Source organism: Dendropsophus ebraccatus, chromosome 3 (genome assembly GCF_027789765.1).
Source record: "Dendropsophus ebraccatus isolate aDenEbr1 chromosome 3, aDenEbr1.pat, whole genome shotgun sequence".
In the NCBI taxonomy this organism is placed as follows: Eukaryota; Metazoa; Chordata; class Amphibia; order Anura; family Hylidae; genus Dendropsophus; species Dendropsophus ebraccatus.
Window position 1 is genome coordinate 6,065,414 of NC_091456.1, and position 15,543 is coordinate 6,080,956.

General features: G+C 43.8%; 1 protein-coding gene across 5 annotated transcripts in view; it reads left to right on the top strand.

Annotated features, from left to right (window-relative positions):
- NOS1 (nitric oxide synthase 1) overlaps window positions 1-15,543 on the top strand; it is a 211,712-nt gene that overhangs the window by 183,451 nt on the left and 12,718 nt on the right. For all 5 annotated transcript variants that reach the window (XM_069960742.1, XM_069960743.1, XM_069960745.1 and 2 more), the window contains exons 12-21: window positions 80-274; window positions 3,619-3,704; window positions 3,789-3,933; window positions 4,821-4,925; window positions 5,321-5,379; window positions 6,390-6,506; window positions 9,353-9,527; window positions 11,952-12,090; window positions 13,833-13,911; window positions 15,276-15,469. In XM_069960742.1, the coding sequence (XP_069816843.1) occupies window positions 80-274; window positions 3,619-3,704; window positions 3,789-3,933; window positions 4,821-4,925; window positions 5,321-5,379; window positions 6,390-6,506; window positions 9,353-9,527; window positions 11,952-12,090; window positions 13,833-13,911; window positions 15,276-15,469 (1,294 nt within the window). The remainder of the gene's footprint in view (window positions 1-79; window positions 275-3,618; window positions 3,705-3,788; window positions 3,934-4,820; window positions 4,926-5,320; window positions 5,380-6,389; window positions 6,507-9,352; window positions 9,528-11,951; window positions 12,091-13,832; window positions 13,912-15,275; window positions 15,470-15,543) is intronic.

Here is a 15,543-nt window from a genome sequence, read left to right on the forward strand (position 1 = left end):
AGACATAGGCAGTGGACAAGTGTGGCAGATGGGGATATTCCTTAATCATAATCTTAATAATATTTTTTTTTTCCCTCAGAACGATAAAGTAACAATTGTAGATCATCACTCCGCCACAGAGTCATTCATTAAGCATATGGAAAATGAATACCGGTGTCGCGGAGGTTGTCCTGCCGACTGGGTCTGGATAGTACCCCCAATGTCCGGAAGTATTACGCCCGTATTTCACCAGGAAATGCTCAACTATCGTCTCTCACCGTCCTTCGAATACCAGGTAATGTGATCCACCTGCTTTTAATAGTACAGAGGAAAAGTGGGAACAGGACCCTGGGAACTCCAGGCTCCTACCTTACAGGGGAACTCCAGGCTCCTACCTTAAAGGGGAACTCCAGGCTCCTACCTTACAGGGGAACTCCAGGCTCCTACCTTACAGGGGAACTCCAGGCTCCTACCTTACAGGGGAACTCCAGGCTCCTACCTTAAAGGGGAACTCCAGGCTCCTACCTTACAGGGGAACTCCAGGCTCCTACCTTACAGGGGAACTCCAGGCTCCTACCTTACAGGGGAACTCCAGGCTCCTACCTTAAAGGGGAACTCCAGGCTCCTACCTTACAGGGGAACTCCAGGCTCCTACCTTAAAGGGGAACTCCAGGCTCCTACCTTACAGGGGAACTCCAGGCTCCTACCTTAAAGGGGAACTCCAGGCTCCTATCTTAAAGGGGAACTCCAGGCTCCTACCTTACAGGGGAACTCCAGGCAGCCCTGTTAAAAAACAAAAATTCCAAACAATGAAATGTTCTTACCTATGTCCCCCGACTCTCATCATGTGGTTGTACAGTAGTTCTGCAGTTCTCGTTCTCCTCCATCTCTCCTGCTGTTCCTCTTCCCATGTGCTGCTGTCAGGCTAGATCTCCCAGTAACCTTCATGGTTCTTGCTCAGAACGCCCTGTTTCTCTCACTCCTATAATCCCGCCCCTTCCTGTCCATACTCCACCCCCCCATCAGGTCTGGATCCTCAGTCTGTGCTCATAAAACAAACTGAACGTGAGACGGTGGTCACATGATCTCTGTCTCCCCTTCAAAGGAAGGGAGGGGAGCACAGGAAGCAGGAGAGAGAGTGGATTGCAGGGTATAGGGTATAAAGGGTAATAAGAAAATAATAAAGATGTAGTTATACTTATCTCTCCACCCCCTCCTTCCAGTGTCCTCCTGCCTTTTCCCCGCTGACCGCAGCCGTCAATTGTGACAGTATGCTCAGCCAATCACTGGCTGTGACGTTGTCCCATCTTGCTCACTGATTGGCTGATTGGGCTGTCAATGAGACAAGTGGGGAATGCAGGGAAAAGGCAGGAGGACACCGGAGGAGCAGGGAGAGGTGAGTATACTTATATCTTTATTATTTTCTATATAAAGCACTAATGATGTCTGTGCAGCCCCGTGCACAATTATCGAGCTGTGTATATCTAGAAGATGGGCGCTCGCTTACAGAGCGGGGGTCGAGGCGTCTAATACGGCCTCTAGGGCCTCATCTCCTCTCTGCAAACTTGTTGATGTCTCGGAGCTCACAAACACAAGCATTTTTTATGAATGAAGATATGAAAGAAAAGGGACTTGCTGATTTTTAGCAAAATTTTATGACAATAAATGACGGGACAATTGATTTAACAATCACTTAAATAACGGCAATATGGCACATCAACAGGTGATGATTCTCCATTGACCACAATGGAACGACCTGATTCTACTGCCTGTGACCTCAGCCTTAGGTTTTTGTTTCCACATTGTAATAAAATAGTTTTATATGTTTTTAATTGCTTGAAATATAATTAGAATAGTCTGTGTGTGTGGTCTGAGGCAATTACCACCAATCCCGGTCACTGCAACAACCTAATTGCTGCTAATTGTTTCAGAGAATCCACAGACTATTCTAATCACCGATTCATTGTGCAAGTTTGTTATATTATAAGCAATTATAAAAATGTATCAAAAATGAGACAATGCTAGAAGCAACAAACAACGACGATAATAAATAACGTGATGAGGTGGCGGCTTCAAGGGAATCTGTCAGCTGTAATTCATGTTCCAAACTGCTGGCACTGATAGACACTGTTAGGTCAAGGAGACACCTGGTACCTTCCATATATCTGTCTGTGCTTCCAGAACGTAGAAAGATGCTTCTATTCTCTAGTGTTCCCAAGCCCTTGAAGTACCGAGGGATTGAACCCCTCCTTGCTCCCCTTCAGTCCTGCTTCCAAACCTTGCACCTGCACACAATTCCTATGCACGGTGCAGGAATGACATTTGGAATGAGGACTTGAATGTTGAAATTTAAGGGTCAATCAAGCAGGAATATGTGCCGAGGCCCGGGGTGCTGGTTGCAGGTGTTGTGCGCAGCCATTGGGCTCTGGTGTTTTGTGGGTAACTTGTCATGGTAGTACCCACCGCCGGACACATGGGCACCCGACCTACCGGAAGTACTTGTACAAATACTTGACAATACTTGGATGAGAATTTGAGATAGACCTGAGTAGAAGAAGAAAGTGGAGACTTGTGTGTGAGGGTGGTATAGGGGCCGGGTAGGAGCCCTTGTCTAATCAGTAACAGTGACGGGATGTGGGTAGGAATATAGTATCTTGAAGATCTTCCCATACTCACATAAAACATAGAAGATTGTCGGCAGAAAAAGACCACTGGGTCCATCTAGTCTGCCCTTTTAGTATTTTCTTTCTTATTATCTTAGGATAGATGTATGTTTATCCCAGGCGTGTTTAAATTCTGTTATTGTAGATTTACCAACCACCTCTGCTGGAAGTTTGTTCCAGGTATCTACTACTCTTTCACGTGTAGATAAAGCTTTGACATCTGACTGCCTTCTGCCTACACAATATCAGAGACCGCCTTGTGAGTCCTTTCCTTTGGGGGTGACTGTCCTGGCTGAAGAAATCCTCGGCATAGACAAGGGTGGTCCTAGGGTCCAGTTACCCCACCTCTAGGGTTTAGCACTGGCTGTGAACTGGGAATGACTCCTTTTCCTAATAGCACTCCTGAACTAACTGAACTGCACAGGAAGCCCCTACGTTATAAAGGGTGGTGGGACAGAAAGTGAGAGTAAGAGAGAAGAAGTATATAGAGTGTCTGAATACGGCTAAACCTTTATACTTAGACTGCAGCTGTGCACAAGGGGAGTGAGACACCTAATGGCTGGAGTTGGAATCACAACTGCCAGTACTTGATGTGACACCTGACAGAGTTACTTTACCTGGGTGGTATAAAACTTAGGGAATCACCTGTGGTGGGATAATACATATGGAAGGGGAGAGAAGAGCTCGGCAAAACCTCTTTGACACTTTACATCAGAGAATAAAAGCATTTTTCTATATTATGGAAGAACAGACAGATATATGAAAGGTATCATGTGTTTCCTTGACCTATGTTTTTAGATGACTATCTTTTTGAGGCTAAATAATAAATTGCATTTGCATAATATGGACGTTATTTAGCCTGAAAAAGATGTCTGTTAAAAGTCCAAAAAGAAACATTGTGGGACAGTACCCTAAATATCCCATATTATAGCACAGCATAGTAAGTTATAGTAAACCAAAAACGTTTATTTCACAGCCGGATCCCTGGAACACTCATGTTTGGAAAGGAGTAAATGGGACGCCGACTAAGAAACGAGCCATTGGATTCAAGAAGTTGGCCAAGTAAGTGATGTATTTGGGTTTTGTATCTGAGAACCGGGGCGCATCCTCCCCCCCATGTAAACACCTGCCATCTTCTTTTCACAGGGCAGTTAAATTTTCAGCTAAACTTATGGGGCAAGCAATGGCGAAAAGAGTTAAAGCTACAATTCTATATGCGACCGAAACTGGCAAATCAGAAATCTATGCAAAAACACTATGTGAAATATTCAAGCACGCCTTCGATGCAAAGGTAATAGCCGCCAATGTATTGTGCTAAGCCTCCTCTATTTCCTGGGTTAATAATCCTCTCCTAACATGTAATGTCGTTGGAGCTTAAAGGGGTACTCCAGCAAAAAAACCTTCCAAATCAACTGGTGTCAAAAAGTTATATTTGTATTTAAAAATCTCCAGTCTTCCAGTACTTATCAGCTGCTGTATGTCCTGCAGGAAGTGATGTATTCTTTCCAGTCTGACAAAGTGCTCTCTGCTGCCACCTCTGTCTATGTCAGGAACTGTCCAGAGCAGCAGCAAAGCAAATGCCCATAGAAAACCTCTCCTGCTCTGAACAGTTCCTGACATGGACAGAGGTGGCAGGCAGGAGAGACTATACCATTTCCTGCAGGACATACAGCAGCTGTTAAGTACTAGAAGACTGGATTTTTTTTTTTTTTATAAAAGTAAATTACAAATCTGTATAAATTTCTGAAACAAGTTGGTTTGAAAGAAAAACATTTTCATAGAGTGCCCCTTTAAAGTACAAATTGAGCAATTTAGTTTGTCTAGAAGACTACCATTTCTCTCCAGGTGCCTCGATTCCCTCTAAAATTCTATTATGACTTGCAAAGGGCAACTACGTTTACTAGACTAATACAATCGGCTGGCAGAGCTTGATATTTGGATCTTTCTATGCATATTTTGCTTAAAGGGGATATCTAGCGCTATAAAAGCATGGGCACTTTCTTCCAGACACAGCACCACTCTTGTTTCCAGTTCAGTTGTGGTTTGCAAGTAAGTTCCATTCACTTCAATGGGACTGAGTTGCAAAAACTGCACCCAACCTTGAGACAAGAGCGATGCTGTCTCTGGGGGAAAAAATGTTGTTGTTGTTGTTAGTAAACGGAAACCTTTTCTCTCCAGGCCATGTCGATGGAAGAGTATGACATTGTGCATTTGGAGCATGAAGCCCTTGTCTTGGTGGTGACCAGCACCTTTGGGAATGGAGACCCGCCAGAAAAAGGAGAGGTATGAGGCTCCCGCATGGAATAATTATTATGGGGGACTGATACAGGAACAATATAAAGAATCTATACTTACCTGTCCTCGTGCCCCCGCAGCACCACGTCACAGGCTCACTGACCGCTGCTGGGCTCCTGGGTTCCGGTGAAAGATCCCGCTCAGCCAGTCATTGACAGCAGCAGTGTCCCACCCTAGTCGCTGACTGGCTGAGCGGACATTCCTGAGCCGGGTCACAGTGCTGTGGAGGCACGGGGACAGGTAAGTATATCGTTTTTACATTCCTGTCAGATCTGGATTTTTCCATATGACCAGACTTCTCCTTTGAGGCTTATCCTCTTCAGGACCAAAACATCCGCTCAGGCTTCTTTATAAGAAACATAATTCTTCTTTCTCTTTTACAGAAATTTGGCTGCGCCATGATGGAGATGAGGCATCCGAATTCCAACATAGAGGAGAGAACGTGAGTTACCGTCACAGTATCTCCACTGGTGCGGGGGCAGATTTGTGGCGCAGTACTGATCATTTTCATATCTTTCGGACGTCTCCTTCAAAATGGGATAAAAAAACGTCCGTTTTCTGTCATTAATAAGATTACAGCTCCTGACACTAATAGCAACATCCTAACTACTACGGAGAGGAACATTTGCATTGAGAAAACACCTCCTATGTACATGATGTGTTCACACCTAGGAAGAACATTCATCTTAGGTTCAGTGTTCTCCAGTCCGTTCTATATGATGAGAGTGACGGCCGATTCCCTCGGGCCACTATAGGACGAGCTGTCAGACTGTGATGTGACGGCGAGGAGACAGCCCCCTGATCTGTGTATCACAAATCATCTTAATTAGGTTTCATACATAATTCATCTTAATGAATGTAAATGTGACAAGGCGGCGACTGAAGCCTGCGCCAATAATAATAATAATAATAATAATAATAATAACACAAAAGCTCCAGCTGAGTGTAATAAAACTATATAATACTATGAGGGATCTTTATGTGTTAGGTGGCATCTGTTTACTGACTGTATTGCAAACTCCACATTGATTTGATATGATTGTAAGGGTAGTTCACCAATTTTTTTCTAGTGCCAGAGATTTGTAATCTCAAGTCTTCCAGTACTTATCAGCTGCTGTATGTCCAGTCAAGAGAGCAGGAGAGGTTTTCTTTTTTTTTTTTTTTTTTTTTTTTTTTTTTAAAGATATTTTATTAAAGGTTTTCAGGAGAGGTTTTCTATGGGGATTTGCTGCTGCTCTGGACAGTTCCTGACATGGACAGAGGTGGCAGCAGAGAGCACTGTGTCAGACTGGAGAGAATACACCACTTCCTGCAGGAAATACAGCAGCTGATAAGTACTGGAAGACTGGAGATATTTAATTAGAAGTAAATAACAAATTTTTGGCACTTTCTGGCACCAGTTGATTTGAAAGAACTTCCCCTTTAAGATGCTATGTTATGTTTTGTCTTTAGTAGCTACAAGGTGCGTTTTAATAGCGTGTCGTCTTCTGCTGATGCTCGAAAGTCGTCCGGAGATGAGACGGGGCCTGGAGATAATTTTGGGAGCGCCGGTCCCTTAGCCAATGTTAGGTAAGGTTTGGATATATCTGTACAGTAACCCATCTCCTCAGTACGATCACCCGCTCCTGTGTGTCCTGATTCACCAATCCAATAACCAATCGAGCAGATTTATCAACGGAGAAATGTGTCGTCGTTTTCCCAAACAAATTAAAACATATAGCGGGAGATTTATCAGACATGGTGTAAAGTGAGACTGGCTCAGTCGCCCCCGGCAACCAATCAGATTCCACCTTTTATTTTCCAAAGAGTCTGTGAGGAATGAGAGGTGGAATCTGATTGGTTGCCGGGGGCAACTGAGCCAGTTTCACTTTGATCCTGAGACTGCCCAGACCCCCACTGATCCTGAGACTGCCCAGACCCCCACTGATCCTGAGACTGCCCAGACCCCCACTGATCCTGAGACTGCCCAGACCCCCACTGATCCTGAGACTGCCCAGACCCCCACTGATCCTGAGACCGCCCAGACCCCACTGATCCTGAGACCGCCCAGACCCCACTGATCCTGAGACCGCTCAGACCCCCACTGATCCTGAGACCGCTCAGACCCCCACTGATCCTGAGACCGCTCAGACCCCCACTGATCCTGAGACTGCCCAGACCCCCACTGATCCTGAGACCGCTCAGACCCCCACTGATCCTGAGAACCGGAACACAATTGCGCAAACAATTTAAGGCTATGTTCACACTACGTAAAACTACGGCCGTTGTTGCTGATGGCAACAACGGCCGTAGTTTTTGTGCAGTGGAAGACAGCCTATTAAGCAATGGCATCCCGGCCGGAGCGTACACACATCGTTTGCGCTCTGGCCGGGATCTGTACGGCCCCGCATATAACTGACATGTCAGTTTTCTGCGGCCGGAATTCAGTGAATTTCCAGCCACAGATAGACTTGTCAGTTCACACAGTGCTCTGATGCGGGCGCACACTGATGGAACGGAACGGCCGGTCTCATACGTAGTGTGAACATAGCCTAAAGGGGAAGATCGCAGTACACAGCGCCAAGAGAAATCAATGGGCACTCTGTTCTTCCATCCTAAGGGTACTATTCCACCAACAGATCTGACGACAGATTATCTGCCAAAGATTTGAAGCCAAAGCCAGGAACAGACTATAATCAGAGAACAGGTCATAAAGGAAAGACTGAGATTTCTCCTCTTTTCAAATCCACTCCTGGGTTTGGCTTCAAATCTTTGGCAGATAATCTGTCGTCAGATCTGTTGGTGTAATAGTACCCTAATGGGCCTATTACACTGGTCGTTTAGAGGAGCGAACAAGTGCTCTCAGCGCTCGTTTGCTCCTCGTTCCCCGCTCGCTGCCGCCGCTATTCAGCGTGGCTGCAGCGAGCGGGTGAGTGCGGGAGGGGGCGGCGGGGAGCTGCGGGGGGGGGGGCTGCTCGGAGGATCGCTGATCGTCCGGGCAGCCCATAGGATATAGCAGCGTCTGCTGCCGACGCCCCTATTCAACGGAGAGACGGCAGCAGATCGCTGCTATATCAGTCGCTTGTTTTTCAACATGTTGAAAAACAAGCGACTGCAACGATCAGCCGACATGAACGATGTCGGCTGATCGTTGCACTCTATTCCACGGGACGATTATCGTCCGTAGCGGCCGATATCGGCCGAATACAAACGATAATCGTTCCGTGGAATAGGGCCTTAAGGCTATGTTCACACTACGTATGAGACCGGCCGTTCCGTGACCCCGGCTGCAGAGCTCTGATGCGGGCGCATCAGTGTGCGCCCGCATCAGAGCTTCCCATAGCCCACAGTGAAGCAAGCGGCCGGAGCCGCTCGCTTCACTGTGTGAACTGACAGGTCTTTCTGCGGCCGGAATTCACTGAATTCCGGCCGCAGAAAACTGACCTGTCAGTTATTTGCGGGGCCGCACAGATCCCGGCCGGAGCGTATACGATGTGTGTACGCTCCGGCCGGGATCCCATTGCTTAATAGGCTGTGTTCCGCTGCACAAAAACTACGGCCGTTGTTGCCATCGGCAACAACGGCTGTAGTTTTATGTAGTGTGAACATAGCCTAATAGTCTAAAGATCTTCCATTTCAAGGTGATGTCTTAGGATAGATATTGCTATAGCTTTCTTGTTTGAGGGGTATTCCTGTCAAACATAAGTTTTGATATGTTGCTGCCCATGGTGAGACTAACAATTACTTCTATGCTTGTTATTATCTATTCAGTCTCTCCCTCCCCCAGTTCTGATCCTGCTTATTTCTGCTGAAGACAAAGAAATCTGTTTCTGAGTTGTTCTCTCTGTTGCCCCCCCCCAACCCCCCATCCGTTTCCAGATAGCTCATGTAAACAAGTCCCTGGTAGGCTGTATCTGCAACTGTGTAATGCTGGGAAGATTAATTTGAGGTCAGGTAGCTAATGAACGCACTGTGATTGGAAAGTTGCAGATAAAGCCTGCCAGGGACTTGTTTACATCAGCTGTCTCAGAAGGGAGGGGGAAGGAGGGGGACACATAGAGAAAAGCTCACACTCAGATTTCTTTGTCTTCAGCAGAAAGCAGCAGCTCAGACCTGTGGGAAGGAGACTGAATAGATAATAACAAGTATGGAAGGAATTGTTAGTCTCACCATGGGCAGCAACATATCAAAAGCTATGTGTGAGTGGAATACCCCTTTAAGATCTGCAGACAATGTTGAATAGCCCAGCATTGATCACTAGGATATTCCATCTGTGTCAGGATATGGATTTTGTTTGGTTTCCTTTGTTTTCTTTGCTCTGTAGCTTTTGCCATATAACGATATAACGTGGTTCATATAATGTGGATAACGTTTCCTCTCATTTGTCCGTATTTGTCGGCCGTATAACACACAGCACATTCTCTCTTCTTCACTAGATTCTCAGTCTTTGGACTCGGTTCCAGGGCTTACCCGCATTTCTGTGCCTTCGCCCGAGCGGTGGATACTCTGCTAGAAGAGATGGGGGGAGAGCGGATCCTAAAAATGGGGGAGGGCGATGAATTATGTGGACAAGAGGAATCTTTCCGTGTGTGGGCCAAAAAAGTGTTTAAGGTGAATCTATTGATATTGGGCCGTCAGTATAATAGTATCAGCAGTGTAATAGTATCAGCGGTATAATAGTATCAGCAGTATAATAGTATCAGCAGTGTAATAGTATCAGCGGTATAATAGTATCAGCAGTGTAATAGTATCAGCGGTATAATGGTATCAGCGGTGTAATAGTATCAGCAGTGTAATAGTATCAGCGGTATAATAGTATCAGCAGTATAATAGTATCAGCAGTGTAATAGTATCAGCAGTATAATAGTATCAGCGGTATAATAGTATCAGCAGTGTAATAGTATCAGCGGTGTAATAGTATCAGCAGTGTAATAGTATCAGCGGTATAATAGTATCAGCAGTGTAATAGTATCAGCGGTGTAATAGTATCAGCAGTATAATAGTATCAGCGGTATAATGGTATCAGCGGTATAATAGTATCAGCAGTATAATAGTATCAGCAGTATAATAGTATCAGCAGTGTAATAGTATCAGCGGTATAATAGTATCAGCAGTGTAATAGTATCAGCAGTGTAATAGTATCAGCGGTGTAATAGTATCAGCGGTGTAATAGTATCAGCAGTGTAATAGTATCAGCAGTGTAATAGTATCAGCAGTATAATAGTATCAGCAGTGTAATAGTATCAGCAGTGTAATAGTATCAGCAGTATAATAGTATCGGCAGTGTAATAGTATCAGCGGTGTAATAGTATCAGTGGTATAATAGTATCAGCAGTGTAATAGTATCAGCAGTATAATAGTATAATAGTATCAGCAGTGTAATAGTATCAGCAGTGTAATGGTATCAGCAGTATAATAGTATCAGCGGTATAATAGTAGCAGCGGTATAATAGTAGCAGCGGTATAATAGTATCAGCAGTATAATAGTATCAGCGGTATAATAGTATCAGCGGTATAATAGTATCATCGGTATAATAGTATCAGCGGTATAATAGTATCAGCATTATAATAGTATCAGCGGTATAATAGTATCAGCATTATAATAGTATCAGCGGTATAATAGTATCAGCAGTGTAATAGTATCAGCAGTGTAATAGTATCAGCAGTGTAATAGTATCAGCGGTATAATAGTATCAGCAGTGTAATAGTATCAGCAGTGTAATAGTATCAGCAGTATAATAGTATCGGCAGTGTAATAGTATCAGCGGTGTAATAGTATCAGCGGTATAATAGTATCAGCAGTGTAATAGTATCAGCAGTGTAATAGTATCGGCAGTGTAATAGTATCAGCGGTATAATAGTATCAGCGGTATAATAGTATCAGCGGTATAATAGTAGCAGCAGTGTAATAGTAGCAGCAGTGTAATAGTATCAGCGGTATAATAGTATCAGCGGTATAATAGTATCAGCGGTAGAATAGTATCAGCTGTATAATAGTATCAGCAGTATAATAGTAGCAGCAGTGTAATAGTATCAGGGATGTAATAGTATCAGCAGTGTAATAGTATCAGCGGTATAATAGTATCAGCAGTATAATAGTATCAGCAGTATAATAGTATCAGCCCTATAATAGTATCAGCAGTGTAATAGTATCAGCGGTATAATAGTATCAGCGGTATAATAGTATCATCAGTGTAATAGTATCAGCAGTAATAGTATCAGCAGTATAATTTAATAGTATCAGCAGTGTAATAGTATCAGCGGTATAATAGTATCAGCGGTATAATAGTATCAGCACTGTAATAGTATCAGCGGTATAATAGTATCAGCAGTATAATAGTATCAGCAGTGTAATAGTATCAGCAGTGTAATAGTATCAGCGGTATAATAGTATCAGCAGTGTAATAGTATCAGCAGTGTAATAGTATCAGCGGTATAATAGTATCAGCAGTGTAATAGTATCAGCAGTGTAATAGTATCAGCGGTATAATAGTATCAGCAGTATAATAGTATCAGCGGTATAATAGTATCAGCAGTATAATAGTAGCAGCAGTGTAATAGTATCAGCGGTATAATAGTATCAGCAGTATAATAGTATCAGCAGTATAATAGTATCAGGGATGTAATAGTATCAGCGGTATAATAGTATCAGCGGTGTAATAGTATAATAGTATCAGCAGTGTAATAGTATCAGCAGTGTAATAGTATCAGCGGTATAATAGTATCAGCAGTGTAATAGTATCAGCAGTGTAATAGTATCAGCGGTATAATAGTATCAGCAGTATAATAGTATCAGCGGTATAATAGTATCAGCAGTATAATAGTAGCAGCAGTGTAATAGTATCAGCGGTATAATAGTATCAGCAGTATAATAGTATCAGCAGTATAATAGTATCAGGGATGTAATAGTATCAGCGGTATAATAGTATCAGCGGTGTAATAGTATAATAGTATCATCAGTGTAATAGTGTTTCTATAGTTGGTGTATTTGCATCTTGCAGTGACTTAGTTGCTTTCGCTCTGTGTTATACTCAGGCGGCCTGTGATGTCTTCTGTGTGGGGGATGATGTGAATATTGAAAAAGCGCACGATTCATTGATCAGTAATGACCGCAGCTGGAAGAGAAGCAAGTACCGGATCAGCTTTGTGGCCGAGGCCCCGGAGCTCACACAAGGTATGTAGTCACACTATACTTTCTCATGTCCAGTTTCTTCTTTTATTAAGTTTTTCATAACATTTCATAAAAACCAAACTGCTGCTGGCGATCCCTGTGATGGTACAGAGAGAAGTATAACAAACGTATACAGCAACGTAATACAACGTCCCCTATCATATTACCCATATACAGCCCCGGGAAGGTCACAGAAGGGGGGGGGGGGGGGGTGACAGGAGGTTATAGGAAGGGAAGGTCTGGGAAATATAACAGCTGGGGTTTCAGCCAATGAGAGCAGGTGTGCAGAATGCGTCAGTGTGTATTGATATATAATAGAAGGAAAGAGCTTTGAGAGCTGATAATAACCAGGTCATATGGCGGTAACTCAGCCAGGGTCGCCATATACGCCATATACCTGCCAGAGATTTGCAATTTTCTTCTATTAAAAAATCTCCAGTCTTTGGCTATGTTCACACTACGTAAAATAACGGCCGTTGTTTTCAACTGCCGTTATTTTGCGACCAAAACTACGGCCATAGAATTACGATCGTACGGGCTAGTCGTGAAACTACGGCCGTTGTTTAATTTTTGATTCCTAGCATGTTTATAAACGGGATGACACAGTTCATTTACTTTAAATACTGCGCCCAGCCCGAGAAACCACTCAGAAAATTTTTTTACATCAAAATCAAGTTTAATCCGTCAGATAGGAAGTTTTACGTTTGCGGCCGCATTGTAATCCATGGCCGTTGTTACAGTATTACCGGCCGGAAATAATTGACATGTTCATTTTTCACGGGGCCGTATAACGGCCGTTATCTGATACGTAGTGTGAATTCAACGCCCATAGTTACATTGCATTGCAGTCATTATAGGAACCTCAAAACAACGTAGTGTGAACATAGCCTTATAGTACTTATCAGCTGCTGTATGTTATGGCTCTTAGAAGGCGGGGAGGACAAAACGAAAACGCAAAACTGAAAATTGGTGCCTAATCATTAAAGGGGAACTCCGGATAAGAAAAACTTGTTTTCTATTAAAAGTTATATAGATGTTTATCTGTGCGGTTCTGCCACACTGGTAGCTGATAGAAATCCAGGAAGTGAAAAAAATGGCCTCTGTGCCAATCCACATTGTCTCCTGCTCCTTCTGCTCTCCCCCCCCCCCCAGGAGACAAATCTTCCATGCCTCTGTCTCACATTGTGTGTGTTTGCTGAGCACAGGCTGATGATGCAGACAGGGGGCTAAGCGTGATGTCACAGGAGGCGGGACTGGATCCTCCAATCCCCTAAGTGATTCACCATCTCTGACCGGCCAGAAGCAGATACTGCACTAATTTTACTGATTGTGATGGGTGGGGGACTGTGATAATCAGCTGAGGGAAAGCATTGCATTCTGGGAACGGCTCAACCAGGAAGGACAGAAACACAATACAGAGCAAAAAAAAAAAAAAATGGTAGTTTCAAAACTGGTAGTTTGGTAGTTTCAAAACTGGGATAGACAGGTAAGTAGTGCTATATGCTTCTGCAGAAGTTTCATTTTTTTTTTAACCTCTACCTGGAGTTCCCCTTTAAGGTCATTTTGGGCTATGTCCTTAAGGGGTTAAATTGGACAGGAGCTGAAGTATCAAAAATGTGAAAAGTGTGATTGTATATTTATAATATTGTGCTGAGGGGGTTAATACTGCAGTTTATATTCCTTTCTATCTAATAATTACATTACATACTTTCCGTCTCCTATTTTCTCTACTTTTGTCCTGACAGCTCTTTACAGTATTCACAAGAAGAAGGTGTATGGTGCGCGGCTGTTAGGGCGACAGAATCTACAAAGCGCAAAATCCAGGTACAATAAGTTATATAAGTCCTCATTCACATAAGCACATTGCATGTTTGAAATGAATGAAAAGAATTGTGGTCATCAGCAGAATGAGACACCATGAAGAAACATAGCAAAGCTTGTAAACAGGCCTCAGGCTGCTATGACCATCAGCAGCACCTTAAAGGGGTACTCCGCTCAAACATAACTTCTGATATGTTGCTGCCCATGGTGAGACTAACAATTCCTTCCATAATTGTTATTATCTTTTCAGTCCCCTCCCCCAGTTCTCATCAGCTGCTGTCTGCTGAAAATACAAAAATCTGTGTATGAGCTTTTCTCTCTGTCTCCCCCTCCCTTCTTAGACGGCTGATGTAAACAAGTTCCTGGCAGGCTGTATCTGCAACATTGTAGCTTCTTTGTAATGTTGGGAGGATTATTCTGAAGGCAAGTTGCTAATGAACTCAGTGATTAACCCTCTGCAAACCTATGGAACCTTAGCACTGCAAAGAAGCTACAGTGTTGCAGGTGAAGCCTGCCAGGGACTTATTTACATCAGCCATCTTAGAATGAAGGGGGAGAGCAAAGTTCACACACAGGTTTTTGCTTTTTCAGCAGAAAGCAGCAGCTGAGAACTGGGGGAAGGAGACGGAATAGATAAAAAGTATGGAAGGAATTGTAAGTCTCATCATGGGCAGCAACATATCAGAAGTTATGTGTGAGTAGTATCCCCCAGAGAAAGCACCTGTTTTTGTTGCTCTGCTATTTATTTAGTGTTGATGTCCTTATTCTCGCTTCCCATGGGTGATGTGAACCTTTGTGTAGTCCCAATATCCACAGCAACTGCTACCTAAGTAATAAATGAGGAGCCGGCACAGGGAATCCGGCAGAGAAGGGTACATCATTAGGCTATGTTCACACAAAATAAGTAAAGTAGTAATCACGGCCGTTGTTGCCGATTTGCAACACGGCCGTGATTAATACTTTACCTACATTGTGCTGCAGCTGAGGGAATCCCGGTCGGAATGTATACACATAGGGGGAGATTTATCAAACATGGTGTACAGTGAAACAGGCTCAGTCGCCCCCGGCAACCAATCAGATTCCACCTTTCATCCCTCACAGACTCTTTGGAAAATGAAAGGTGGAATCTGATTGGTTGCCGGGGGCGACTGAGCCAGTCTCACTTTACACCGTGGTTGATAAATCAACCCCATAACCAGATATAATCACCATAATACACAGCCAATACCCCCCATACCGTGCCCATATAGTGGTGGATACAGCTCAGGACGGTTCCTCCAGCCACAGCTCCTATTCTCGGGTACCCTGCCTGTATCTGCATTTATATTCACATTCTGATACTGACTAGCACGCTTTCCTTCCTGCAGTCGATCGACCATATTCCTTCGAATTCACACAAATGGTCACCAAGAGCTGAAGTACAAACCAGGAGACCACTTGGGAATATTTCCTGGCAACCATGATGACCTTGTCAATGCTCTGATAGAACGGCTGGAAGACGCCCCTCCTGTAAATCAGCTGGTCAGGGTAGAACTCTTAGAGGAAAGAAATACAGCCCTAGGTAAGAACTTTACCATTCCCACCCATAACACACATATAAGTTCACTGCCATCTCTGTCCATGTCAGGAACTGTC